The 27910-nt window shown below is 41.1% G+C and overlaps 2 protein-coding genes across 4 annotated transcripts in view; both read left to right on the top strand.

Moving 5' to 3' along the window:
- erbin (erbb2 interacting protein) overlaps positions 1-27910 on the top strand; it is a 104522-nt gene that overhangs the window by 58920 nt on the left and 17692 nt on the right. For 2 of the 3 annotated variants that reach the window (XM_054744553.2, XM_054744551.2), the window contains exons 7-20: positions 10457-10520; positions 10671-10745; positions 11103-11247; positions 14710-14782; positions 16066-16195; positions 16282-16397; positions 17916-17985; positions 20882-20981; positions 21976-22097; positions 24461-24631; positions 25001-25183; positions 25292-25406; positions 25507-25690; positions 25783-27223. In XM_054744553.2, coding sequence (XP_054600528.1) covers positions 10457-10520; positions 10671-10745; positions 11103-11247; positions 14710-14782; positions 16066-16195; positions 16282-16397; positions 17916-17985; positions 20882-20981; positions 21976-22097; positions 24461-24631; positions 25001-25183; positions 25292-25406; positions 25507-25690; positions 25783-27223 — 2989 coding nt within the window. The remainder of the gene's footprint in view (positions 1-10456; positions 10521-10670; positions 10746-11102; positions 11248-14709; positions 14783-16065; positions 16196-16281; positions 16398-17915; positions 17986-20881; positions 20982-21975; positions 22098-24460; positions 24632-25000; positions 25184-25291; positions 25407-25506; positions 25691-25782; positions 27224-27910) is intronic. The other variant, XM_070552447.1, reaches the window with a different exon arrangement.
- Positions 35-8758, top strand: LOC139070446 (uncharacterized). Its single transcript, XM_070552699.1, has 8 exons — positions 35-84; positions 1044-1198; positions 4198-4401; positions 4683-5731; positions 5813-5882; positions 6798-6972; positions 7706-7871; positions 8592-8758. Exons 1-7 carry the CDS (start codon positions 35-37, stop codon positions 7869-7871), a joined length of 1869 nt encoding a protein of 622 aa, XP_070408800.1. The 3' UTR covers positions 8592-8758.

Here is a 27910-nt window from a genome sequence, read left to right as displayed (position 1 = left end):
CTTCAGGTGACTGGTAGGAAAATTAGTTCCCCAAATGGGGAAAAAAGAAGATGTTGTGAACGTGTCCAGCCTGTCACACAGAGGGTATAAAGTACTGAAAGTATATTTTCTATGTGAGCACGGATAATCTTTATTGTTTAGATTTTTTTCTTTGAAAGCTGCTTAAATTTGCACTTAGGATATAAACCTTTGTTTTTATTTTTTATTGATTATCCTTTAAAAGGAACAATTTAAAATGAGCAGAGATTTTGAGAATTTATATATCCATACCTGTTTTTGTTTATTTTTGAATATTTCTATTTTCGTTCTGTTCTCTCAAAATACTTGAAGATTTTAGCATTTTGCATGTTCTGCTTTTGAAAACGTGTCTTTAAAATGAAAATAACTTTCTGATACCTTCAAATGTCACTTAGAAGTACCAGAGAACAATGAAGACGAACAAAAATGGTGATTTGTTTTGTGTTGTGATACATATCAATATCAACTGATATGAAAAATGTTAGTTTTGAACCTGAACCGTCATTTCCTGAAGGCTGTAAACTCTAAACCGCGCAGCCTTATAGGAAGCTAACAAGTATAAAAATAGATGAAAGTAGGAAGTTCTTAACAGAAATAAGCTTCAAAATGACCAAAATTAAAGTTTGCATTAAACACTGTTAGACGCGGCTGTAATTTCTACAGTAATTTACCACATATCTTACAGTACTAAACTGTAAAACAATTTCTACAGTTAGTAACTGTAATTTGCATTGCACCATGGGAGTTTGAAGTCACGTGGTAATTAGTTTACAGTTTGCTACTGTAGTTTATGAAAATACAGTAAGGTACTATAAACTGAAAGTTACTTCAATATTTTTACTGTAATTTATCAGTACGAAGCTGTAAAGTTATTTACGTCACCTGACAAGGAACGATTGCATCAGCCGAGTTACCAGATTTACAATTTAGTACTGTAAAATTACAGTTATTATAAAATTACAGTAAGTAGCTGTTATTAACGGTCATTTTTGCATTTAATGATTTAGTTTGTTAAATCCTTCAAGACGGAGAACCGCCACTTTTTCGAAAAGAGCAGTCATTGTAACCACAGTTCACCGGCACACGAGCAAGTGTGGGACATACACGGGGAAGACTACCGGCAGCGCTTATAATTTCTCCAGCGAAAAGACCAAGTTCCACCAAGTACCGACTATCCAAGGTAAACTTTTCATTTAAGCATTTCAATGTGCTATCTTTTTAGTGGAGTTTTGCTGCGGGTCAGTGTGTTAGCTTTTATTATTTCAGAGCTTTATTTCAAAGAGAACGGGACTTTGCGGATTTTTCTCATCGCTTTTTTTCTTAGTTTTTTCTTCACACGAAAGTAAAAGCTGACATTGTCTAAAACAATTTGGGGTCTTAACGTTTGACTCTGTGTAGCGTAGAAACAATTCGAAAAAAATAAAGAAATAACTCGGATGAGCTTGGGCACAACGCCACACTAACCGGAGTTTTTTTTTTCCTTCACATAACTGAAGTCTTATCTATATTTTTAGTAATTGTTTGAGGACTTCAACTATGTTTAGGTGTAAAGTTTGTAGCCATGGCAGTGAAAGTTACAAAAGCTTTTTTGTTCATGCAAAAAGTCACAGAAATCTGGCTAACCACCGGTTTTCATGTGGCATAGAAACATGTTCTGCCATTTTTAGAACATTTTCTGCATTAAAGTCACACACACACAGGAATCATACACCTACAGAGTCACAAAAAATCCAGAATTATCAGCCAGGTGGCATTCATGAATGTAGTGTTCAAGGATGTGATTTTGCAGCAGATAATATTTCCTTGCTGTGCATTCATTTAAGAGTACACATACGTAATGGCAAAAAAATCACTTGTCCATTTGAGGGTTGCTCAAAATATTTCAGAGTGAGGTCATCTTTTGCCACACACATCTCAAGAAAACACAGGCAACAATTTGTTCCAAAGCCAGAAGAACCAAAGAATGCAGATGTACAAACTTACGATGAACACACCCAGGTCCATCATGATGATATTTTGTCTCCTCTTGAAAGTCATGAAAACAACTCAGAGTCTAACCCTGACACATTTCTAAAGAACTTAGCACTATTTTACTTAAAACTACAAGCCAAACTTCTTTTACCAGCAACAACAGTACAGTGCATAGTTCAGGAATTTCAACAAATCCACTCCACCGGAATGAGCCACGTAATTAAAAAAGTGGAGGAGAAGCTGGAACAGAATAACTTAAATGAAACTGAAATACAGAATATTGTTAAAGAACTTGAACAAGAGGATCTATTGACAATTTACAATGATGGTATCTTGAGATCAGACAGAACTAGGAAAACATTTTTCAAAGAAAAGTTTGACTATGTTGCTCCAACCCAGTTATACTTGGGAACAGATTCTGGTGGAAAAGAACGTTTTTGCCAGTATGTACCAGTAAAAGAGACACTTGCTGCCTTGTTTAGGCAATCAACAGTAAAGGAGCAGTTTGCTCAATCTAACCAATTGGTACATGATGAAATGGTTTTAAATGATGTAAGTGATGGCCAAAACTTCAAACAAAATAGCATTTTACAAGGATTGTCACCATCTGTTTCAGTCATTCTGTACATGGATGCATTTGAAGTGACTAATCCCTTAGGTTCTGGCAAAAAAAAACACAAAATCATGGCCATGTACATGACACTAGGAGAAATACTACCACATAATCGATCCACCGTTGACCCTGCACAGCTCGTCTTACTTTGCAGAGAACAGGATTTTAAGGCTTTTGGACAAGAAAAAATATTTTCCCACCTCATAACAGACCTAAAAGACTTGGAGCTTTCAGGTTTTCAGGTGGAAGATGGAGCCAACGTCAAGGCATCATTGATTGCCATATGTGGTGATAATCTTGGTTCCCACTCTATTGGTGGATTCACTGAAAATTTTAGCAGTAGCACACACTTTTGTAGGTACTGCATGATTGACAGAGAAACATTTGTAAAATCACCACTTCTGTTTGGCCCACAAAGAACACCTGCAAACTACAATGATAGTGTTCGACAACTGAATTATGACAAACAAATAGTTAATGGAATCAAATTTGATTCCAGTTTCAACTCGCTAGCAACATTTCATGTCTGCTTGGGTCTTCCTCCATGTCTTGGGCATGACCTTTTTGAGGGAATAGTGGCAGATGATTTAGCTCTTTATATTAAGCATCTGATAAAATTTGAAAAACATTTCACTTATGACCAGATAAATCAGGCAATCGCACAGACAAAACTTTTTGGCAGTGACTCGCACAACAAACCATGTGAGATTAAGGAAAATGCTAAAAGGCTTAGTGGTTCAGCAGCACAGAACTGGTGTTTCTTACGGCTGTTACCAGTTTATGTGGGTAAGTCGATAAAAAATCCCCTTGGAAGTGAGGTTTGGCAATTGTGTCTAAAACTAAGGAGAATAGTTGAGTTTATCTGTGCTCCAAAAGTTCATCAGAACGAGATTGCATATCTAAAAGTTTTGCTAGAAGAATATATCTACTTACGTAGCACCATGTTTCCTGATCAGTCTCTCAAACCAAAGCATCATTATGTGTTGCATTATCCAAGTCTCATTCTCAAGTTTGGACCCTTGATACGGTTGTGGACACTGAGGTTTGAGAGTAAACACTCCTACTTCAAAGAGTGTGCCAGAAAAATGCACAACTTTTTACACTTAAGTAAAACACTAGCAGAGAGACATCAGCTCCTACAGTCTTATTTAGGTTGTGGGCAGTTATTCCCACCTCTCATTCAGATTGCCGGTGAGGCAAACGGCATTGATGAACACTCATACAACAAAGACATACAGATGATTTTAAAGGAAGCTGATATTGATAAAGGAAAAACCTCTGAAGTTTCAGCTGTGTTTTATAAAGGAACCAAATATACCAAAGGTCTTGTTGTTCCTCTTGATCACACAGGTGACACTCTAGTCTTTGGAAAAATATCCTTGATACTGACTGATGATAAACAGGTCCACTTTGTTGTTTTGGTACATCACTCAGTGCTATTAATAGATCTTGGAGTTTATCATTTATATAACCCAGACCATAAATATGCATACGTTAATGCAGATAGGCTACAAGACTTTTATCCAATGCCAGTTTATCATATCATGAACCTCCCTGTTGTTTCCTTGCATCACTCAGTGTGTTCTTTTCCCTAGATATGGAGGTCGAGTGCATTGATGAAATTCAGCGAGTGCTGCCTGAATTGGACCATGAAAGACTACTGGCCATTACTGAACACCTCTCTTCTGTGGTTGGAGTCACAAAGAAAGAGGATCTTGCCTTTCTTGAGAAGGCTGACTTTCAGGAATATTTGACACCAATCCAGTGCCGTAAATTACTTCAGGCCTTCAAACAAAGAGGTAAAAAAAAACATGTTCACCAAATCTTAACACAACATATTCATTTATTCTAAGATTAGTAGTCTCTATCATTTTAAACTACTGTCCTTGGTTACTCTACAATGATAAAAGTTTTATAAGTTGAATGAGCACTCTGAAATTGTTTGTGAAATCCTCCCTGTAACAATGCCATAAACACAGTGCCAGTATTTAAGTTATGTAAGGTTGTATGTAAAGTGTTAATACTGTAAATAATTTAGATGTGCAAAAAAAAACTTTTATTATGTTTATTATCTTCAAAGAACTGAAAGACAAAGTGGACACTGAAGTCAGCTCTGTGCCAAGTGGAAACGTGATTCCTACCTCATCTTTGGATATACAGAGAGAAAATGGACAGTCATGTTTCACACCTCTTCAGACACAATCATATAATCCTGGATCCACTCTTTTAAAAACACAAAATTCTTGGATCAGCCAGTTCCAAATTCCATGGGAAAAGATGCCTGCTTCACTGTCCCAGACCATGTTAAGAGGCCAAAGAGCCAGCCCAGCAGACAGGAGAGCAATGGTGCGGACTGTAGTGTCCACTATGCAGCAGCATTGTTCAAACCCCAACAGAGCTGCCTGCACTGAAATAGCAAAAACTATTGTTGCCAAATATCCTTTGACTTTTGCAGACATGAATGAAGAAGGTGAACAGATTGGAATAGGGTACTATTCTCTCATTAACCAGCTGAAGACAAGAGTTGAACATGTCAACCGGAACAATACGAGTGACAGAATACGAAGACCAAGGACAACACAGTCCAGCAATGCTGACGCTACAATCAAAACGTCTCGATGCAAACTGGACAGCTATGGCTGCGTGAACTGGCAACCAAGATGTCTCCCGGATGGAGAGACGGCAGATTCTTTGGAGGAGAGAAGAAAACAAATGGCTGCCACATTTCAGTCTGTTGGCCCTAGAGCTGCTGACTCACCAGATATAGACTTTTCAATGGATTTGACTTACATTTATCAACGCCACATGATTAATACTTGCCCTCCTCCAAGTGTCTGTGAGATTGAAGAGCAATGGCCATTTCTCTTTACAAAAAGAGGACTCTGCAACCACTTCAAAATCCTCACAGGGATTGACATTAGTGATCGCCTTGGAGAGGCTCTTCAGACCAAGGGGAAGAAAATCGTGCATTTTTTCCGGAGCCACAGTCACAATAAAGATACTCAGCACATTCTTCAGGATTTGGACAGAAACACAACAATGCAGCGAAGCTGTCATGGTATAGCAGCGATGCTACTTCTGATGAAATGCTTTGGCGAAAAGGAGGAGTCCATCTTCATTTTGGTTGATGTAAGTTGGCAAATAGTCAAAGGAACAATGTGACGCATGTTTGCTGTGTGTAATTATCATGTTTTATGTTTAACATGTTAGACAACTTCAACAAAGGCATCCATCGAGAGGGAGAGGGCATTACCTCCATCACCGAGACTGCTAATGCTTGGTAAGGGAAGATATAAAAATTAGAGGTCGAACAATATTGGTTTTTCTATTGCCAATACCAATGCCAACATGTAGGAGACACGGTCAACCGATGGCCAATTTGTACTGCCAATTTTTTTGGACCAATTTTCATGGCCGATATCCAGACATGTTCCACTTTATTTTCATGCTAAAATGTCACTAATAACAGCAGTTGATGCCCAGATATTCTTAAGCTGAATCAGTTTTTGAACTCTGAATGTAAAGGTAGAATATGTAACATTTTAATAAAAAGTTATATTTAAAAAAAATTTATATATATATATAGATACCACGGGGTGTTTAGAGGTGTGCAGAATGAATGTACAGTTTCTTTCCTTTGGAAGTTATATTTAAAAAAATAATAACCAAAATTTTATTTTGATGGGCACGACACATCTACCAGCTGCTAGAGGGCTCCGTTGCTGTAAAATATTTTTTTAAAGTGTTCGTTCGGCACAGCGAGGCTATGTTAAATGGTGAACTCGACAAGTCAAGCAGCTGATTCTTAGCCCAGAATCAGCTAGAAAATTTGTTCTATTGTTGCGATACCACTTGTAAACACTAGATGTTCCATATTCAACCTTTCAATAACTGTTAAATCACAACTTTGTGCACTGCTAGTGTTAAAGTCCAGCCAGACAGGAAGGAGCTGGCAGTGTTAAAAAAATTGTAATGTTTCATGATATTTAAATTCTTTTCAAACTATGATTATGGTTAGTGGAAGTGCACAAATATAGGCTATATATATCTAAATCTCACATACTTTACATCATTTTAACATATAAAAACAACAATAAATTCTGCAGGTCAGTCATCTTATTTTGCATTTAGCGAAACACTGTTGTTGCAAAGATTGGTATGTTCGATTTTGAAGTGTATATGTTTTGTCTCATAGGAACCACATACCTTGAGGCAACCAAGTGGATGGTGAGCATCGAGGGAAAGGTGGCCTACATTTTAGATGAGGACCTGGGTTTTGCAGATGCACTTTCTGTGTTGATGGCAAGCTTCTATGCTTTCAATGTGGAATACCAGGAGCCTGCATGTGCAACACTGGAGTTCATTCAACGGTAGGAATCTTTTTATTTTTTATTTTAAAGGCACTGAGAAATCACAAAAGCCAGTAATATATCATACATGCATATTGAGTGTGTGTGTGTGTGTGTTGGGGGGGGGGGGGGGGGGGTGTCTTCAGTCAGGTCTAAGTCGCTCTTTCTAAGAATAAATTTTCAGAGAAAGGAGGTGGATTAATCTTGTTCATAAACTATCTTTGTTGTAGCTTGTTACATCATCATTTGGATCACAGTCATGGAGACAGCATGCCCAAAAACTGTCAGGATGCTGCAGAACGCTGCTCACAGCACGTATAGCTGTTGTTTCAAGGTTGCAACTTAATGTTTGTCAAATCAAGCAAAATCACCACTGACCATGCTGAAAAAAACAGCATAAACCAGCATTGCTGGTTACCAGTATATGTTGCATGGTATGCTTGTCATGGAATGATAGACCAGCATCCCATCCTGGACCAGCATGCTAGACTAGCATATAATGCTGGTTCACCAGCTAAACCAGCACCAAAACAACATATGCTGGGAACATCTATGCTGGTCTGATTTTAGTTCTCAGATTTTTTACATCTTCTGAGTTCGCAGGGATGTAATATATTGTAATCCTTTAGCAAATTAACAGAAATAGTGGAATCATACCCCGATTTTGTTAAATCACTCTTCCAGACTGCATTTATCTTAACTAAAATTGCACTTAATATTTTTGTTGTTGTTTTTCTTTCTCATCTTTATGCAGATTCTTCTTGAGAATCAATCCTGAAGATGGGAGCAAATGCACAGCACGGACTGGAGTTAGTCGCAAGACCGGACAGTTGGTCAAAAGAAAATCAGCCACCATGAACCCCAGAGTGCTGTCCTTCCTTCGCCAGCTAACAGAGTTTGAGTGGAAGAACATGGAATAGGTGAGATACGTATTTTTAGGGTATGGTTGATATACATAAACAGTGTTGGGCAAGTTACTTCAAAACTGTAATGCATTATTTATTATTGTTACCCTCATTTTAAAGTAATTCATTACATTACAATATCACAGATTTTAAAATGTAAGGCATTACACTACTTTTGCATTACTTAGAACCGTTTCAGTTCGGTCCACTAGCGTATCGTTTTGGTCAATTTTTTCTGCTAAAATATTTTGTTTTTATTTGCGTTATTTGCAGCGGATAAAAATTCCTCAGTGAGTTTCTGCACAGACGCTGAATTGAGTGATGCATCAGGGTTTCCGCTATGTGTATTTTGTCTTGGCGCGCCGCCATGCCGTCAGAAGGATAAAAAAGAAATTAAAACAATGTACCATCAGAATACATTTTTTGGATATACATTAAAACAATGTAAATACGAGACATATACAGTCTGTATTTGTGCATGTGTACTAACTATAATCAGCTGTAAATCATTATCAATTTGTTCAATCAATTTCCCTCTGGGATTAATCAATTTCCCTCTGGGATTAATAAAGTATTTTTGAATTGAATTGAATTGAATCATCACTAATATAACAAATAAAGGCTGAAATATTTGGAATAAGTCTGTCTCATATATTAGTTTCCCCTTTGAATTGAAGAGTTTACACCAAATTCTAAGTTTTCAAGTTTCACCTGTACATTCTTTGTCCTTTTTAGGACCACTGGGGCATCAGACGAGGGGACAACATTCTGGCCAGGTTCTTCACCCATCAGAATCAGTAAAAAAAACAAGCATTATTTCATTCTGTTCTTGAAAACTACAGTTTTGCAGGTTTTGTATGTTTCCTGATGCAGCATATGCTCATAGATTGCACTATCCATTGCACTGTTATTACTTAGTTTATTAATTCATTTATTAATTTGTTATTGTAATATTTTTCAATGCAGATTTCTAACAGCAAATGTTGCACTGTTACATTGTAAACAAATGTTTTTGTATTGTGAAAAGCAATGTATTCTACTCTTTCAATTGCTGATCCATTGAAATTTTTTCTGTTAAATCAGTGAGGAAAAACATTTTGTAAACAGCCCAATTGCTCCCCTGTTCTGGTAGTATTTTGTTTTCTTTAGCTTACCATAAACAATGTAAGTGAATGTTAATGGCTAGCATTTAGTGTAATAAATATTAACAGCAAATTAAAATAATAACACAAAGGAATAATAGGAGCCTGTTTAGACCTCGTGCTACATCACAACACAGCATCGCTGTAAGTCGATGTTAAAAGGCACAGTAACATGTTGCAGTGACCATAAAGCTCCCAGTTTGCTGTCTTAAAGTTTACTCTTATAACATTAACAACATTTCACCCTGTGAATTATGAGAACAATGAGTTTTGGGCTGCAGTGTCATTATCTTATGCCTTTCTGCGCTAGCCGACAGCACAACTATAAATAGACTCCTGTAATCCCTTTGTGTTCTTTATTATTGTCAGTTGAAGTCATTATGATTATTGAGGTCTCCAAGAAAAATTAGGATTATTATCGAGTAATATGACTTTTTTCACAGTAAATGCTAGCTGTTAATATTCACTTACATTGTGTATGCTAAGCTAAAGCTAACACTGCCAGAAATGGATGACTGAGCTGGTTACAAAAGATTTTCCCCTACTGATCTAACTCTGGGGAATACAACAAAAGACTACAGTTCATTTATGGGTGGAATATCCTTTCAAAGAAACTTTGTTCGTGTACTGAACAATTACTCGTGTTACTGTTTACAAACTATAAACTAATCAATACACTATATGTCTTATAATAGTAATACTTCAAAGTTAATGAGTAAAAGTTAGTTTGCCTGTTTCTGATGTTCTATAAGCTGTAAAATGTTTTATTTTTTCCAGTAATGATTTGAGGTGAATTTCTAATATTTTGAATGAGATTTTTTTCTACATAAGATCACCTCTCATGTTTTTTACGTTTGAGGTGTTCGAAATAAAGAATCCTATGTTTTGTAAGAGAAGTTTGTTTTGATTTAATATAGTTGTTTAAGTCAATTTAGGAAAACTTTAAGATCATTCATTAAACTTTAAAATTATTTTATTACAATTTTAATTATAATTAAACAGTCTACAAGTATGAACAAAAAATGGTACAACACTGTACTGTAAGAAACATTTTTTTACAGTAGTGGTCCTACCTCATTTTAATTTATACAGTACCATAACTGTTATTTTACGGTTCTATTACTGTTATTTTACAGTATGGTCTCAGTTACTGTAAAACTAAAATACAGTACCAATACTGGTACTGTATTTTAGTTTTACAGTAACTGAGACCATACTGTAAAATAACAGTAATAGAACTGTAAAATACAAATGCAGTACCACTACTGTAATTTCAATTTACAGTACCTAACTGGCAACACTGTTTCCAGTAAGATACTGTAAATGGAAATTACAGTACCTTACTGGCAACAGTGTTGCCAGTAAGGTACTGTAAAAAACCCAATGAAATGTCTAACAGTGAACCTGCCTGATGTCACATGAGTGGTTTTTAGTCTGGACTTTCCTGTGTGTCAACAGCAGCATGCAGAAGCTCACACAGCTGGAGAGGCTGGACCTGGGGAGTAATGAGTTTGTTGAAGTGGTGAGTATCAGACGGGCGGTCGATGCCCAGAGCGCACCTCCTCTCCTCCTCTCTGAGAACTGTTGGAGCACACGTGCAGAAACCTGATGTTTATTATACATTTCTATCCTTGTATACCTCTGACTCATCATCACCTTTCTGCGCCTGCAGCCTGAGGTGTTGGAGCACCTGACTGGACTCAAGGAGTTGTGGATGGACGGGAACAAACTTTCGTTTCTGCCTGGGGTATGGTTTACTACCACGATCCATTTCCATCTAAATAAACGGCGGATGTTTAGTTTTAGAAAACACTGTTTCTACATAAATGGTGTGTGTGTGTGTATTTAGAATGTATTGTGTTTGGTTTCCTTTACTGAATTGGGCTCCCAGCTTGCTGTAACTGGGTCACAGCGTTGGCTCTCCTGGCAGCATTTCAACAGCATCAGCTGTAATCACAGACCGGCCTTTTATTAGCAGTGGAGCAAATAAACCCAAACCGTCTGCCGTAGCTCGTCTCCTTCATTTGGTTTTAAAATGCTACGTGGAAAAAAACATTTCTGATGGTGGTGTTTTGTGACTTTATGGTTGCTCGTGTCTGTCCAGATGCTGGGGACACTCAAACAGCTGGTCTACCTGGATGTGTCAAAGAACAACCTGGACATGATTGATGAAAAGATCTCCGACTGTGAGAATCTGCAGGACCTCCTGCTCTCAAACAACGCTCTGACTCAGCTGCCCGGCTCCATCGGTGAGCATCACACTTTTCACATTCGTCTTACCCCGGCTTTCCACAGGAGCCATCAGCAGCACGTTACTGCAGCAGCACGTCATAGCTGCTGATAGGAACCGCTGTGGTCAACAGAACCTTTTCCACTGGAGCCGTCAGCAGCGCGAGTCGGCCGCGTCTCAGGAGCAGCATGTCGCGGCCTTTAGGCGCCGGTTCTATTTTCTACGCGAGACGCCTCTGAAACGGGTCAAGTTCGACATTTTGGGGAAGGAAAGACAGGAAATCGGACGCGGAAATGGAGAGAAGCTCCCGAGATTTTCAGAATAAAGAAACGTACTGCCTTCCGGTTGCTTTACTTTTAAAAAAAGGTTACTAACTGTGCGGCCCCGTGAGAAGTTATCACCTAGCTAGCGGTCTCCTTTGTTTTTCAGGTCCGTATTGGCGATTATAAAACGGACAGAACATAAAACACAACCCTTTTGGAGCCGTGTTGTAATTTTCTCCTGCTTGTTGTTGCGTTTACTGACGAAGTCACTCGTGTGACTTCGTGCTCGGTCGGTGACAGCTGCTCCCCTGCTGCCTCGCGTCTCGTGGGAAGGGCCAAGCAGCAGCTTACGCGAAAAAGATGTGCTGCTGCAGTAACGTGCTGCTGACGGCTCCTGTGGAAAGCCGGGGTTACTGAGGAACATCTGTTACCAAACTCATCTGTGTTCGCTTCGAGCTGCTGTGTGTTTTCAGGTGGCTAATGTTCAAAACCTTCTCTTAAAGCCATTGCTGTTTTTTTTTTTTACTTGCTAATAAGTTTTTATTTCTAACTAATGAGTTTAAAATCTATCCGTATCGTTTTTCCCACGTCCAGAGAATCCAACACTGGTTTATATTTAGTCTTAAAAAGTGTTAAGTTATGTTTGACATAAATAAAATGGTCACTTTGATCTTGTAGTAGTCTGGTTTCCACTGATGAATCATCTCTAATCTGAGCAGATGTTCACCAGGTTTGTTCTGTAGAAGCCAAACATGATTAATCACGTGAGTGAAAAGCTGGCAGCTGATCAACTCTTTCCAACTTTCTTCATCATCTTTATTCTTCCATATTCGCAATGTGATGACAAACATGCCAGTGTGTAGATCTGTTGGTCAGCGATCTATCGCAGGGGTCCTCAAACGTTCAGGGGTAAACGTTTTCCACGGATCCCGTTATCTGTTGTAGCCTGGGTCACCTTTAGCAAACGGTTGAGACTTACACACATCAGAAAAATACTGAAGTGTTTTGTTGCTTTGTGATGTGAAGCCATTTAAACCTGATTAATCATTGCTCATTTTGCTGCATTTTAAGACACATGGCACATTTTGGGATTTCGTTGTCCTTCTAGGTAAAGTCAGACCTGTGAAAGCTGGTTTTGTATGATTTGATGATGTGAGTCAATGTGTGAATTTTACTTATTAGCCTAGCCCTAGGAGATGCATAAGCTGTGTCTTCAGGCCTCACCACGTGTGTTTCACAAATACATACAGTGGTGTGAAAAACTATTTGCCCCCTTCCTGATCTCTTATTTTGTTGCATGTTTGTCACACAAAATGTTTCTGATCATCAAACACATTTAACCGTTAGTCAAAGATAACACAAGTAAACACAAAATGCAGTTTGAAATGATGGTTTTTATTATTTAGGGAGAGAACAAAATCCAAACCTACATTGCCCTGTGTGAAAAAGGAATTGCCCCCTGAACCTAATAACTGGTTGGGCCTCCCTTAGCAGCAATAACTGCAATCAAGCGTTTGCGATAACTTGCTACGAGTCTTTTACAGCGCTCTGGAGGAATTTTGGCCCACTCATCTTTGCAGAATTGTTGTAATTCAGCTTTATTTGAGGGGTTTCTAGCATGAACCGCCTTTTTAAGGTCATGCCATAGCATCTCAATAGGATTCAGGTCAGGACTTTGACTAGGCCACTCCAAAGTCTTCATTTTGTTGTTCTTCAGCCATTCAGAGGTGGATTTGCTGGTGTGTTTTGGGTCATTGTCCTGCTGCAGCACCCAAGGTCGCTTCAGCTTTAGTTGACGAACAGATGGTCGGACATTCTCCTTCAGGATGTTTTGGTAGACAATAGAATTCATGGTTCCATTTATCACAGCAAGCCTTCCCGTTCCTGAAGCAGCAAAACAACCCCAGACCATCACACTACCACCACCATATTTTACTGTTGGTATGATGTACTTTGTCTGAAATGCTGTTACTTCTACGCCAGATGTAACGGGACGTTTGCCTTCCAAAAAGTTCAACTTTTGTCTCATCAGTCCACAAGATACTTTCCCACAAGTCTTGGCAATCATTGAGATGTTTCTTAGCTAAACTGAGTCGAGCCCTGATGTTCTTTTGGTTTGCGTCTTGGAAATCTGCCATGCAGGCCATTTTTGTCCAGTCTCTTTCTTATGGTGGAGTCGTGAACACTGACCTTAATTGAGGCAAGTGAGGCCTGCAGTTCTTTAGAAGTTGTCCTGGGGTCTTTTGTGACCTCTCGGATGAGTTGTCTCTGTGCTCTTGGGGTAATTTTGGTCGGCCTGCCACTCCTGGGAAGGTTCACCACTTTTCCATGTTGTTGCCATTTGTAGATAATGGCTCTCACTGTGGTTCGCTGGAGTCCCAAAGCTTTAGAAATGGCTTTATAACCTTTACCAGACTGATAGATCTCAGTTCTCATTTGTTCTTGAATTTCTTTGGATCTTGGCATGATGTCTAGCTTTTGAGGTGCTTTTGGTCTACTTCTCTGTGTCAGGCAGCTCATATTTAAGTGATTTCTTGACTTTTACCCATTTATGACTAGACTATTTAGTAAAATTTGTGCTGGAAATGTATCTTCAGCAATTGTTTTTCAACTTTATTTTGATTTCTGGAAATCATCTGGAGGCCCCCTTTGTCGCTCTGGGTGACCTTAAGTGGGGACCCCTCGACCCCAACTTTGGAAACCGCACATCGATGGGATGCACTGAATGTACCTGAAGAAAATCAGCTAAACAAAATAAATCTAGAAGGAGGATTTTAGAGTAAAATGTTAAACAATATTACATCATCATTACGTTAATACCAACCCATCATTTTTGGATTATCTCACATTGTATTAAAAGCCTGACTGCACCAAATGAATTAAAAAAAATGTAAAAAGGTCAGATTTTCATAGTTTTATTTTGTTTTTTTAGCTATGTGAACATCGGAGAAAAACGATTCAAGATTTATTTTATGTGCTTATTCAGAAGTTAAAACAAGGATAATAAAATCAGCTGAGTTGCCGCTCATTGTGGTCGATATGAGGACCGATTACTAGTCGGCGTTTTACTGTATCGATGTCGGTTCTAATGAACCTAATTAGCTGCTCTAGTGGACCCTTCTCTTTAGTGGTTAAACGGTAATAACTGATCAATACCAGCCTGGGCAGCTGTTGTTGTTGTCCTCTCTAATCCGGTCTCCTGGTTTTCCGGTTTCTAGGCTCCTTAAAGAAACTGAGCACGCTGAAAGTGGATGAAAACCAGCTGATGTATTTACCAGACTCCATTGGAGGGTGAGTGTTGGAGCTTCTAAACTCCTAAAAATCTGTGGATTGTCGTGCGTTTGTCATTACGCATCCGCTGGTCAAAGAAATAAAAGGTCTGTGGATTAATCCTGTGAGGTATGATGAGATGATTCCCAGATTCAGGACTGAGACTAAACCTTTTTCTCAGGCTGATCATGTGCACAGCAGGCAGGTAAATCCAGCTGCTTCAAGTCACAGATTACCATCCATCCATCCATCGTGATTTTTATTTCTGTTGTAATTTTCACCCATGAGAGAAAAAAACTGCAGAGTGGTGCTTTTGTTTCCAAACAGCATCAGTTATCACTTATGTCACAGCATACATCTCCTTCTGAACTTTGGCTTAGATTATGCGACAAAGCCTATGATTTAGCTTAATCCCATGCAATGATTTTAGCCGAAGTGAGCTCTTTTTTTCTCTTTTATTTTTAGCTGATTATTATTTTTATGTTTTATGTGGTTTGTGGGAGTTGAACCCTGTTCTCTGAAATCGCAGGACAAAGTAATTCTCCTGTAATTTATCTAGTTTATTCCCATTTTACCTGTTAGTCCCTCTCCAGCCGGGATTAAGACCCCGCTGAGCTCCTCACCACCGTTAAGATTTATGCTTGATTGCATCAAATGGTGAAAACCTCCTTCAGTGTGACGGGAATCATGATGCTGCTACACTTACAGTATTCCTTCTCATTTCTGCATCCCTAAAATAACTTTTTGTGACTTCACGATGATCTAGTCACCCATGACTGCTTGTGTGTATTAGTTTTTATTAGAGTGAGCATTATTAAAGGGATATTTTGCAACCTTTTCTTATTTTAAAATCCTTTTCTCGAGCCAGTACGTGCTAAAATATGATCCTTTACAGGGTTAATGGAAGGCCACCCAGCCACCCTGTGGCCTGAATATTCCACTTGCATCGTCAGACTACTGGTCCACTCTGTTGGGACTTTTAGCTGACATACCTGGCACTGCACTCTGGTTCCAGAACGTTTCCTGCATGTTTTAGATTGTGAACACAGCTGATTTGTTTAATTTAGTGATGAATCACACCTGTAGACACTAATGAAGGCTGGGAGATGCTTCAGCTGTTAGATTAAGGTGTATAAAAGACAAGCACACAGCAAGGAGATGGGTTTTGGCTTCGGTTCTACAAACGGACACTAGGGGATGCCATAAACAAGCAAAACATCCTAGTTTCTGTTTATTCATCGTGTTCGCTGTGTTTTTTAGTGTGTAATTGTAAAAAGAGAAGGTTGATTGTTTGACTCTTTCAGACTGACGTCAATCGAAGAGCTGGACTTCAGCTTCAATGAAATCGAAGCCTTGCCGTCCTCCATCGGTCAGTGCACCGGCATTCGTACTTTTGCTGCAGATCACAACTTCCTCACCCAGCTTCCCCCGGAGGTGAGCCTGTATATCAGCGTTTGTCAGTCTACTCGGCCGTTGCTGCATCTCGTGACTCAACAGTCCTCCGTGTGTTTCCCTCACAGCTGGGTAAGTGGAAGAATGCCACCGTGCTGTTTCTGCATTCCAACAAGCTGGAGACTCTGCCTGAGGAGATGGGAGACATGCAGAGGCTGAAAGTTATCAATCTGAGCAACAACAAGTGAGTCGGGCCTCACTGGGGTTAAAGGGCACCTTAGATACTAAAAAACAATTAATGCAAGGATGACGTTTAGAAAGTTTAAAGATATTTTCACTACATGACTAATCAGCAGATTGGATAACCTGAGATGTTTTACAGTAGCTGTTCTCAAAGCCCCTCTAGGAGCTTTGCCAGTGATGCTTGACTGTATAAACTATTAAAAGGGGTTAGTGAGCAGGTTGGAAGAATCTGAAGTTTAATTATAAAATCCAGATTAAAAGATTACATCCTGACAAGAAATGTAATATTTTGGTTTGAAAAGTCGAAGCCTGCTTTGCCAGCATCAGAAATGCCAGATGTGCTAAAGCATTTAGTCCACAGCAGCGAAGGGCTGAACGAGAAACCGAATACCCGATTTTGGGGTCAGAAATGGCAATTTCAATTCAATTCATGATTGTCTTCACAAAAAGCTTCAGTGGAATATTCACAATGTACAATAAAATTTATAGAGATGACAGGAAATGACATCATACCATTGCACCATTAACTCATTCACTGCCAGCCGTTTCCTGAGCAGAAAAGCCGTTCGCTGCCAGCGTTTTTCAGCGTTTGTTGTTTTTTTTAAGAGTGACAGAACGTTGCACGCTAGGATGATGTCAAAGCCAAAACTCACAAAACAAAGCAAAGACTCACCTCTTACATCAGGAAGAATCAGCACGTTTCGAGCTTTATCCGTTCTTTCATAATCCATTGTAGAATTGTGATCGGCAGAAGCTTTTCCGGTTCGCGCCTCACTTTTTTTACAGCAGCGACCCAAAACGATCTCCTAACACGTGGATTTTCTGCTTCCTGATCACGTGGCATGTGACGTACGCGGATGAAGATCGGCTTTAGAGCTGAGATGTTTGTTCTTACGGTGCGGGGGCTCGTTCCGATGCCCACACAGTAAACACCTGTCGTTGGCAGTGAATGAGTTAAAAGCTATTACTCTAATGCAAGGAGGAAGTCCAAAGCTACGATTTGGACATTTTTCTGGTTCTCCTGAATGTTTATTCCCACAAAAACACTCCCAACAACAAACACCTACACTTTTTACCAGTGGTTTGTTTTGAACGAGCAGAAGTTGTGCTGTCAAGTCTGATTAGTTATTACGATCAATTCCTTTCTGCTGTTAAAGCAAACGGGCGAATCAGCCTCTTGGTTCCTTCCTCTCACACACACAAGGTGGTGAGTGGAGCAGAGAGCAGCAAACATAAGTAATATCGGGCGTTGCAGCTCCACAAAAGCAAAACACCTAGAAAAACAACTAAAATGGCAAAACCAGTCGGCTGATGCTTCTTGCTGCTCCCACCGTAACGTTAACACCAGGGGAAAACCTGGAATGTTTAATATAGTTGATACCAGATCCTGGATCACTCGGCAGAGGTTTATTCTGACCAGGTTTTGCGAAATCCCAATTTCACTTATTTTTAGTAAAGAATAATTTACCTCTCACAATGAGAAAACATAATGGTGGTAATGGAATATTTTCTGTTGCAGGTTGAAGAATCTTCCTTACAGTTTCACCAAACTCAATGAGATGACTGCAATGTGGCTGTCTGAAAACCAGGTAAGACCTTAACCTGCTGCAGGAACAACTTCTGCAGTTATCTAAGAGGCTAAGCTACAAAGTTAAGCTGAGGCTAAAGTAGCTCACAGAGAAACATCTGGAATACACGGAAGCACTTCCAGGACATTTGATCGAAACGTGTCGAGCGGCCGTGCAGGTCAATGGTGGCGACGCCCAAAACTCTCCGTTTTAAAGGGACCCGAGTCATTGCCAAAAAATGAGATCATTATCTGCAACCTTTGAGGAACACCTTTAAACGTGTGTGTGTGTGTGTGTGTGTGTGTGTGTGTGTGTGTGTGTGTGTGTGTGTGTGTGTGTGTGTGTGTGTGTGTGTGTGTGTGTGTGTGTGTGTGTGTGTGTGTGTGTGTGTGTGTGTGTGTGTGTGTGTGTGTGTGTGTGTGTGTGTGTGTGTGTGTGTGTGTGTGTGTGTGTGTGTGTGTGTGTGCGCAATAAGCATGCAGCAGTTAGCTAAATAAAAATAAGAACAAACATCTTCCACTACTCTAGCTAAAGCGTCCGTCTATTATTGGAGAAGGTTGGTTTTGGTCAGCTCATTTTATAAAAGAACAAGTCAAATCTTGCAGAAGAGCTCAAACACGGATCTGATGATGTTGCAGGAAGCTGAAGGACTCGACTGAAGTCTTGGCTTTCTGTGACCCTATAAATATTTCCACATTACTGTCAGACTCTTACAACATCTTTGAATCGATTATTAAAGCTAATTCCTGTTCCAGCTTCACTTTTCCGTGACTCTGTTCAACTGTCTTGATGAATTGTCCCTGAGATGCTGCAGCTATTTCTAAATGCTGTGAAGAAAAAAAGTAGCATTTCTACTTACATTTATGAGACGTAAAGACACTTTTAGTTTAAATGTATAAATGATTAATTATGCTCATTATTTCCATGAATGTGCTGTGGTCCCGAGTGTGAATTAATGTCTTATGAGTCGTTCTCTGTGTGGAATAAAATCTCTCGCGCTCCTGTTTCAGGAAGCTCTTCGTTCGCTCATTCTTGGGTAAAAAAAATGCAACTTTTATGTTTTATCTCTACAAATAACACAAGCCTGAATGAGATGTGCCGTGTTGTGGAGTTGCTAATGCTAATGGTTAGCTTCTATTAGCCAAGAAGCACTCTGCTGTCTCTTGGCTGTTTAATCCACACCGTCTTTCGCCTGCCACAATCCATGGTGGATGACACAGACGGGTCTGTCTTTTTCTGACACGAGTGTTAAGCACATACTGGACAGCATTAGGACTAATCAGAGCGACCAATGATGTGACGCATTCATCGCTACGCAAATCGGTCAACGGGGAAGTTTGCCACTCACCGTCATAGAAGAAAAAGCAAGTTAAAATCCCATAGTCATCAACACACACTGGTGAAATGACATCTCTGCATTTCACCCATCCCTGTGGTGAGCTGTGGCTGTGCTCAGGAACCATTTGGCCATTTTTGTTTTAGCTTTTTTCTCTGCAGCTCTGATTCAAAGCCCGCCTAACATTTGTCTACAAACATTGAGCGCTGTGATTGGCTCATCTCTCAAATTGTTTGGTCCAATGGACCTGCTGAGGCCACAAAGGAGGATGGCTAGACCAACCTGGTCTAAGTTTGTCTGGCCTAGAGTGACGGCACATGATGCAATAGACCCTTTTACTACCTACGTCATCAAAAGTTGCGCGTGCAGCCTGGCAACGAGAGTGAAGGCTTCCTCATTCACACTCGATACTAAAACAGCGTTTTAAACCCTTTGTTTTGAAGTTCTGAGCACATAAAAATGTCGGGTTGTTGCGTGTATGGATGCCAGAATCGCTTCTCTTTAAGCAGTGGACTGAAACTTTACAGAATTCCGAAGGGAGCACATCCATTTCAACAAAATCGGAGGCGTCTGTGGCTGCAGGCCATCAAAAGGGTAACTGCAGCCTTTTCTGTTTTTCCCATCCTAACACAAAGCTCAACTTTGAATAAAATTGCTGCTGCGTGGCTGCAGCATGACCCAAGTCTGGAACATCAAAATGACAGAATTAAACAAATTTATACGCTTTATTTCATGCTTCAAATTAACATTTCATTCTAATTCATCTGTATTTTCCCACTGCATATTAGTGTAAACTGTATTTCTCTAAAATTAACACGATTGTACTCTGAGCACGCTAAAAAAAGAAACCTATGCTATACTCACCCTGCCATGCAGGTACAGTTGGCTGTGAAGACGTAGTTCTCTGGTTTGTTTACTATGACCCAAGCCTCGTACATAGCAGTCTTGTGTCCTTGTCTTTGGCTAGGAAGGACTTCTGCCTTCAAGATGCAAAACTCAGAGTCTATGTGGTGATATTTTACTTTCTGTACGTGGCCACAGACAACATAGTTGTATGCTTCTAACGATTTGTATGCCCCTAGCTTCTCACGTGTGTACTTACTGGGCCTCTCCACTAAAAACGTATATATATCGGGCCACTGGATATCTGGCCACGCACCTACATCTTCCACCCATTCCGTAATGCCACAGGGATCCGGGAGTCTGTTGCCATTCGTTAAAGTGACTTTAATAATATAACGTTCAAGATTTGCCGGTGATAACCCCGCAGCGTAGCTTGGTAAAGCCTGACACAACGCCATTCTCTGTTGCCAAGCTGCGCACGCATTCTCGCTGACGTCATATTGTTTACAAACAGTAAAAGGGTCTATAAACCGTTTGATGGAAGGCGTGGATATCTCATCTCTGGAAATGTGTTTACAAATTAGATCTGAGTGATTCCTGTGGGACTGAAGCTTCGTCGTTCATCTCTTCCCTCTCACCTCACCTACCTTAGTGATGGGGTGTTAAAACACCCCATCACTAAGTTCATAAATGAAGAACTGTTGCTTTTTCAGCAGCATCCTCTCGTGTCTCCCACAGTCCAAGCCGCTGATCCCACTCCAGAAAGAGGAGGATCCAGAGACTTCCAAGGTGGTTCTAACCAACTACATGTTCCCTCAGCAGACCAGGGCCGAGGACTGTGAGTTCACTACGAGACTTGTTTTCTCTTCTACATTTGTTCGTGTTTTGACTGATTAAGGATCACTTATGTTGAAGGCTGCAGCATCAGCATCACCGAGCGAATTAATTCAGGTTTCAGTTAAAAGGACTTGGTTTTGGTGTTTTAAAGCTTTTCCAGGACTGAAGTTACCACGTTTGTTAGCACAAGCTTATAGGTGACCTACAAGAATCCCTAACTGCATCTTTAATGAGAGACTTTGTCACCCGAAGCTGCAGAAGAAACCCAAGTCTCCATCTTGTTGTCAGGCTCCCAGCTGTTACTTTGCTTTGGGTTTCCATTACACCGGCCGGTTTGCACTGATCCTGTTGCACCTGAGCTCTGCAGTAATTAGGTTCAGGATCTGAATGTTTGAGCTCAAGAACGAGTCTGTCACACCACCACTGAAGCTATTATCTGTGAAGAAATCTGCTCAACTTCCTGTCAACAATGTCCTCTTATTATTATTCTTGTTTTTAACAATTGTAGCATTTATTTTTCATGCTGCATGGCTTTGGGTTTTTGTTTTCAAACTTGCTGCAATGAAGAGATGATCCCAATATCCTCCATAGGTTTGTTTTCTGGTAGCAAGAGCGAAGCTGAGATGAGAAATCGGATCTTGTGCAGAAGTGCGTAAATGTTGCTAAATGGAGGCTTTTAACACAGGAAACCACACGCTGTCTCTAAAGGATACGAGACACCTGAGAGAGCCTGTTTGTGCACGCCAGGGTCACACCATAACTGATGATTTTGGAAGCCCTTTCTTAATAACGGCGGCCTTGCAGCTTGGTTATTTTATTTATTAGCTTTGCTGTATTTTCTCCTCCAGGTTCTGTCAAGGCTTTTAAATTTTCTCTAACCTGTTTATCGCCACCTGGTGGCCAATGTGAGGCTGAAAGAAACTGAATGCCTAGTTTTTGGATGGTCTGGAACTGTAATGAGTTCAACAATGGGTTATATTATTGTCTGGTTTTAGTCATTCCTCGCTCCGACTCTGAAAGTTTCAATCCAGCTCTTTGGGAGGAGCAGCGGAAGCAGCGAGCTCAGGTGGCCTTCGATTGTGACGAGGACAAGGATGAGAGGGAAACGCCCCCAAAGGTCAGTGACGCACATGTTACCGTTTGTGTTGTATGTTAAATGTCGCCCTAATAATGAGGTCAAACAGAAGGAGAGAATTAAATTTAAGAAGATGGATTGGTTACAGAATGACAGAAGAAAGTCAAAATAATTGGCGTGATGTACAGATTATGTTCAATATTAAAATAAATGTAAAAATAGCTGAAACAAGGCAGATGAATGTATTTAGGTAAGAATACAAGCAGCAGCGCTAACAGACTACAAGCATTGAGTTTTAAATCCAGGAAGGTTTTTCTTTTATTAAACCGATAACTCAAACAAAAGGATTACCGGGGATGTGTTTTAGCTTCTCAAAAAGGAAGTGGGTGCAACGCTGATGGTGTACTCCCAGTCTGTCTCCAGAGTAACTCGTTGTTTAGTCACGGCTGAAAAGAAACAGAAAGTTGCTTCACAGGTTGAGCAGGTTGAAGGGTGTGTGGGGTAATGCCGGGGGGGGGTTGTTGATGGTCATACAAATGGGTCTTAAGTTACTAATTGTTTACCAGCACAAATGGAACTCCCTCCCTCCCCCATAATGCATTTGTAGCAAGATATCGTCACACCAGTTAGAGTGACTACAGCTCAGACCGGCTCAGCAGCAGCTCTTTCCTCTAAACAGTCCCAGTACCGCGGACGTCTGTTTCCCAGCTTTTAACCAACAAAATTACAATAGAAGAGACATCAAATATTAATGTTTTTACTATACAGATGTCGATTTAAAACTAGATAACTCAATTCTATATTTTTATGTCTATTATTTTACATAAAATAGAATAAAAACATTTTACTGGGAAGGACCCTAAATTTGGGCTATTAAAGTAGAAATCTGGAGTTTTTCCTCCAATGGTGGAAAGATGTATTACACCTTAAGCCGTTCAACCCCCTTCCATATTTAGAAACACCTCTTACATGAACACTTCTAGTTGGCCTTCTAAATATTTACACTTTGTATTGTGAGCCCAAGGACCGAAAACCCATAGATGACAAGCGAACTTGTGGTCTAGTCAGTGAGTTGCTGGTAGATGAACGGAGAGTGCGCGATGAGGTATAAGGTAGAAGAATGTTTGTTAGGTAGAGGGGTGCACGTTTATTTAGAGCTTTTAATGTTAAGAGAATTTTAAATTGGATATGAGAATCAACTGAGAGCCAATGCAACTCAGGGTGAACCGGTGCATTATGTTGAGAAAGCGGAGTCTTGGTGATAACAAGTCGCTGAGTTTTTCACCAGCTGTAGTTTATGCAGGAGTTTCTGAGAGATACCAGAAAGAGAGAGCTGCAGTAGTCAAGACGGGATGTGGCTAATGCATTAACTAAATTTTGGCATCGGTCTGAGTAAGAAATGGTCGTAGCCGACTGATAATGCGCAGTTGCTAAACAAACAACAGTTTTGACGTGAGCTGTGAAGTCAAATTACTATCCAAGATGACACCCAGACTTTTAACCTGTGAAGGAGATGGGATGTTATTGTCAAATAGAAAAGAGGGGAAAACTGAGTTAGTAATCTATAGATTTAGTTCCGACAAGAAGAATATCTGTCTTGTTGCTATTTAGTTTTAAAATATTATGAGAAAACCAGGTTTTTATCTCATTCAGATAGTTGGCCGGTGAAGTAATGGACAGACATTTGGGGAGGAAGATAGATATAGCTGGATGTCATCAGCATAACAGTGGAAAGTGATGTTATGTTATGATTCCTAAGAATATCCCCAAGAGGGAGAATGTAAATAATAAACAGAGGGCCCAGGACAGAGCCTTGTGGGACCCCGCTGGAGACAGATGTGGAGCGTGAGTTAGGCGACTTAATTTTAACAAAGTGCGAACGGTCCGATAAATATGAGGTGAACAAAGATGAAGCGACACCGCGGACTCCTATAAAAAGACGCTGTAGAAGAATTAAATGAGAAATGGTATGGAATGCAGCTCATAAATCAAGAAGAATTAATAAACTAATTATTATATTTTCACCATTCCAGTTTCAGCGCTATGATTTCTCTCCTGATTGCAGCTTTAAAAGGAAGCAGAAACTTCTCCAGTCAGAAGTAGAGATGTAGTTGTTGGCCCCAAATCAAGGTGATGTCACTGTAGTGTCTGTAAAATGTTTATATAATGAGTCAGACCTATTCATAAGAAAACTAAAGCTGTCGGTAAGGTGTTTGGGGAAAAGGCTGGAAGATCTAGTTGTGGCAGGTTTATGACCCAGATGGGGTCCTGACTTTGGCTCTGGACCGAATTCTGTTTGTTCAGTAAGGCCACAGGTTTGTACTCAGAAGCACATTTAACGGTGATGGAGGAAGCAGAAGTCTAGTCATCCAGGCAGCAGATTTCTGAGCGTTGTTCTTTTCCAGGAGGGAAACCTGAAACGTTACCCAACCCCTTACCCGGACGAGCTGAAGAACATGGTGAAGACGGCTCAGTCGGTGGCTAACAGGCTCAAGGACGATGAAACGAGCGACGAGTCAGGAAAAGAGTCCAAACCCGAGAGGAACCACATTGGAGTGCAGGATGTTGGACTTAAGGTCAGCTTTAGCTAAAGGAAATACAGATTCTTGTCTTTGTTTGCTTTTTTTAAGGTATGAAAATGAGCCGTCTTTTAAAACGGTCCTTGCTGCACACGGATGGAATCGGCTTCTGTATGACCTCAAAAGTGCCCCAACTCTAGTAGCTTTTAAATCCAAATTTAAATGTTTCAATCAGCCTTTGAATGAATGTTTCTTATTGCTCACCCTTTAGCTTTTTTTTTATTTTTAAATTGAATTTTCTGTCATGTTGGTTTTAATGTTCCAGCTTTTTTTTTTTTTTGCTTATGGAAAGCACATTGAGTTGTCTCTGTGTATGAAATGTGCTGTATAAGTAAAGCTGCCATGCCCTGGTCTGTTTTTGTTCAGGTGATAGAGGCTCCCTTTCCCAACGGCGTGCCGTCTGGCATCGAGCCTCCGGTGTCCTCCAACACAGGTGCCCAGACTCACTCTGTAGCTGCATCAAAAGACACCTCTGAGTCTTTCAGCTCTCAGAAAATTCCACTCAGATCTTCAGAAGCTTCCATGATGAACCACGAGGACACTCTAGAGGTTGTCAGAAGTGAACTTCTAATTTCTCATACAAGGAAAACCGATTTTTAATTCTAAGATTCTCTTAAGAATATCAACTTTTTAGCAAGAATACTGTCTGGTTTTCAGGACCCCGAGGAGCTCTCAGATGAAGAGGAGATGAAGATAGCAGAGATGAGGCCACCTCTTATTGAGATCTCTATCAATCAGCCTAAAGTAGTGACTTTAAGTAAGGATAAAAAAGGTAACGTTCCATCTTAAGGGATTGTCCTGAGAGATTTTATGTAAGAAACAAGTGGAAGTCTTGATTTTGTGAATTTAACCGGAATGTTTCTCACTGCCAGATGATGGGAAGGATGCTGACTCTTTGCTGGATGACACGGTTGCTAACAGCAACCAGAACAACAGTAACTGTTCATCACCGTCGCGCATGTCCGACTCTGTGTCTCTGACCACCGACAGCAGTCAGGACAACTCTTTGTGCACACCTGAGAGAGAGGCCAAGATTCCTTTCCTTCCCAAAAGCCGGTTAGTAGAATTCTTCTCAACATCAGAAGTGGAGCAGAAATCCATTGACTGGGTTTTAAAATGTCTCCTTGTTGTAAATCATCTGTTTCCAGGCAGGAGGACGAGAACATGAACCAGCCTAAAGACACCAGCCCCCTCCTCCATAATGGTAACGGCTCTGAAACGTCTCTCCAGGCCCTTTTGAAAAGCCAGCAGACGCCTCCGGACTACGACCTGTCCATGGAAGCCAAGCTGGCTTTCATCGAGAAAGGCCTGAACAACGGGATGGGGGACCCCTACACCAAGTGGGACCAGATCAACATGAATGTGACCAAGCTGCCCGCTTATAACGCAGTTCAGGTGGACGGCACTCGGGAGGGTTTAAACACCAAGCAGGGTCACGGCAACGACAACACTGATCACTTCCAGAATGGGAATCAGCAGGAAGGCGTGGGAGAAGAGCCGTCAGCTGTGTACGCTGCTTCGCCAGGCATGAGCGGCAGCAGCGACATGTCTCTGTCTCGCAGCACCGAGGAGCTGTCTCCAGAAAAAAGGTCTCATCCGTCACAGGTCACGAAAGCTCACAGCGTTGGCAACATGGAGACGGGGGGCATGAAGCTGTACTCGTTTGACGGGGATGATGATTCTTACGAAGCGGCGTCAAAGACTAGAATGACGGGGGCTGGACCGGGCCCAGGTGCTCAGGGTCAGATCATCGTTAGATGCAAGTCAGCAGGTCAGCTACTCAGTGAGCAGAACCTCCTGGTCTACCCGGGATCCTTTACCTCCTCCTCAGAGTTGCCGTCTTCCTCTAAGCCCGGTGCAGGCACAAGCAGATATCCAGCCTCCACCGGCGTGGGAGGACCCCCCCCTCAGTACAACATCCAGTACACAAGCGGCAGTGCCGTGCCTAAAGATGCCCTCTGGGCCCAGAGGACCGGCGCTCCACCAGAGCACCAAGGCTACCTCCTTCCTCATCCACACTCCCTCGCCAACACCAACTACTCCAACCGTAATCAGGCGCCTCCTTATCCTCTGCAGCCCCAGCCAAGGGCTGCTGCCATGCCTCCCAAAACGGACTGGGCCATGGAGAGACTTCATTCCACAGGCGGGCAAACAAGAAGTAGCACTCTGCAGCGGCAAAGCAGCAGCTCCTCCTCGGTGACCACGAGCGACACACGGCGCATCCAGTTACCTGAGGGGGAGTACATGACATACCGGGACATTCACACGCTTGCCAGGGGGCCGCTGGCGATGAGCCAGGCTGCACAGAGGCCCCTCTCTGCTCGCACTTACAGCATCGACGTGCCTGGAGCTTCCAGGCCTGTCGGAACCAGGCCACAGCCCCATGAGCTTCCAGAACGGACCATGTCTGTCAGTGATTTCAACTACCAGCACAGCAGCCCCGGCAAGCGGCCCAATGCAAGGTTCAAGTCTGAGCACTCTCTTCTGGACGGGCCAGGACCTGTACCGGGAGGGGGCGGGTCTGGGAGGGTGCCGGCTGACTGGAGAGACCAGGTGTTGCGGCACATCGAGGCCAAGAAAATGGAAAAGGTAAAAGATAAAAACATCAGTTTGATAAAAATGTTCTGATGTTTACCAGATGCTTTCTTAAACCCGAGTCAGGGTCGTTGTGCTGGCTTGTGTTACAACCTTTCAAAAGGGACTGTGGAAGTGTGGCCGTTTAAAACCCAACAAACCGGACTTCCAGCATCATTTGTCCAAAAATGAAAGTGTTTTTGAATCACACATAAAATAAAGCCTTTAATTTTTTTATATTGTCTCTAATCAAAAATATAAAAAACTTAATTTAATTTTAATATTTCATTCACGTGGACAGGTGATGGTTAACGGACTCGAGCTGCATTTTTGCCTCCTGCAGACAGAACGTTGGTTACATATTGTAACCCCAGATTCCATGAGTCTAGTCGCAGCCCTTAAGCTAGCTGCTATTGGAGGGATGATCTCAGCATCAGCCAATCATGAAGATCTTAAATGTACGCCCACCAATGGTGGGCACCCCTTGTGGGCGCTCCACTGTTCGCCTCCAATGGCTCTTGATCGTAACAGAACCAGTGGGGCCATTGGCATAAGGGCTGCGACTAGACTCATAGAATCTGGGGTTACAATACGTAACCAACGTTCTGTTTCGTCTAGTCTTAGCCCTTAAGCTAGCTGCTTTTGGAATAATGCGCAGCTGGATGGGTTTACCTCACACTGGTTAGCTCATCCAATGAACAC

Source organism: Nothobranchius furzeri, chromosome 6 (genome assembly GCF_043380555.1).
Source record: "Nothobranchius furzeri strain GRZ-AD chromosome 6, NfurGRZ-RIMD1, whole genome shotgun sequence".
NCBI classification, from domain to species: domain Eukaryota; kingdom Metazoa; phylum Chordata; class Actinopteri; order Cyprinodontiformes; family Nothobranchiidae; genus Nothobranchius; species Nothobranchius furzeri.
The sequence above is the reverse complement of the archived record's forward strand: the minus strand, read 5'-3'. Positions and strand labels throughout refer to the sequence as shown.

Excerpts from the sequence above, each read along its gene's own strand:
- LOC139070446 (XM_070552699.1), top strand. The coding sequence starts at position 35 with ATGGGGAAAAAAGAAGATGTTGTGAACGTGTCCAGCCTGTCACACAGA. Across the intron at positions 1,199-4,197 it reads CCAAGTACCGACTATCCAAG|ATATGGAGGTCGAGTGCATT; the intron begins GTAAACTTTTCA and ends TCTTTTCCCTAG. Across the intron at positions 5,883-6,797 it reads ACCGAGACTGCTAATGCTTG|GAACCACATACCTTGAGGCA; the intron begins GTAAGGGAAGAT and ends TTTGTCTCATAG.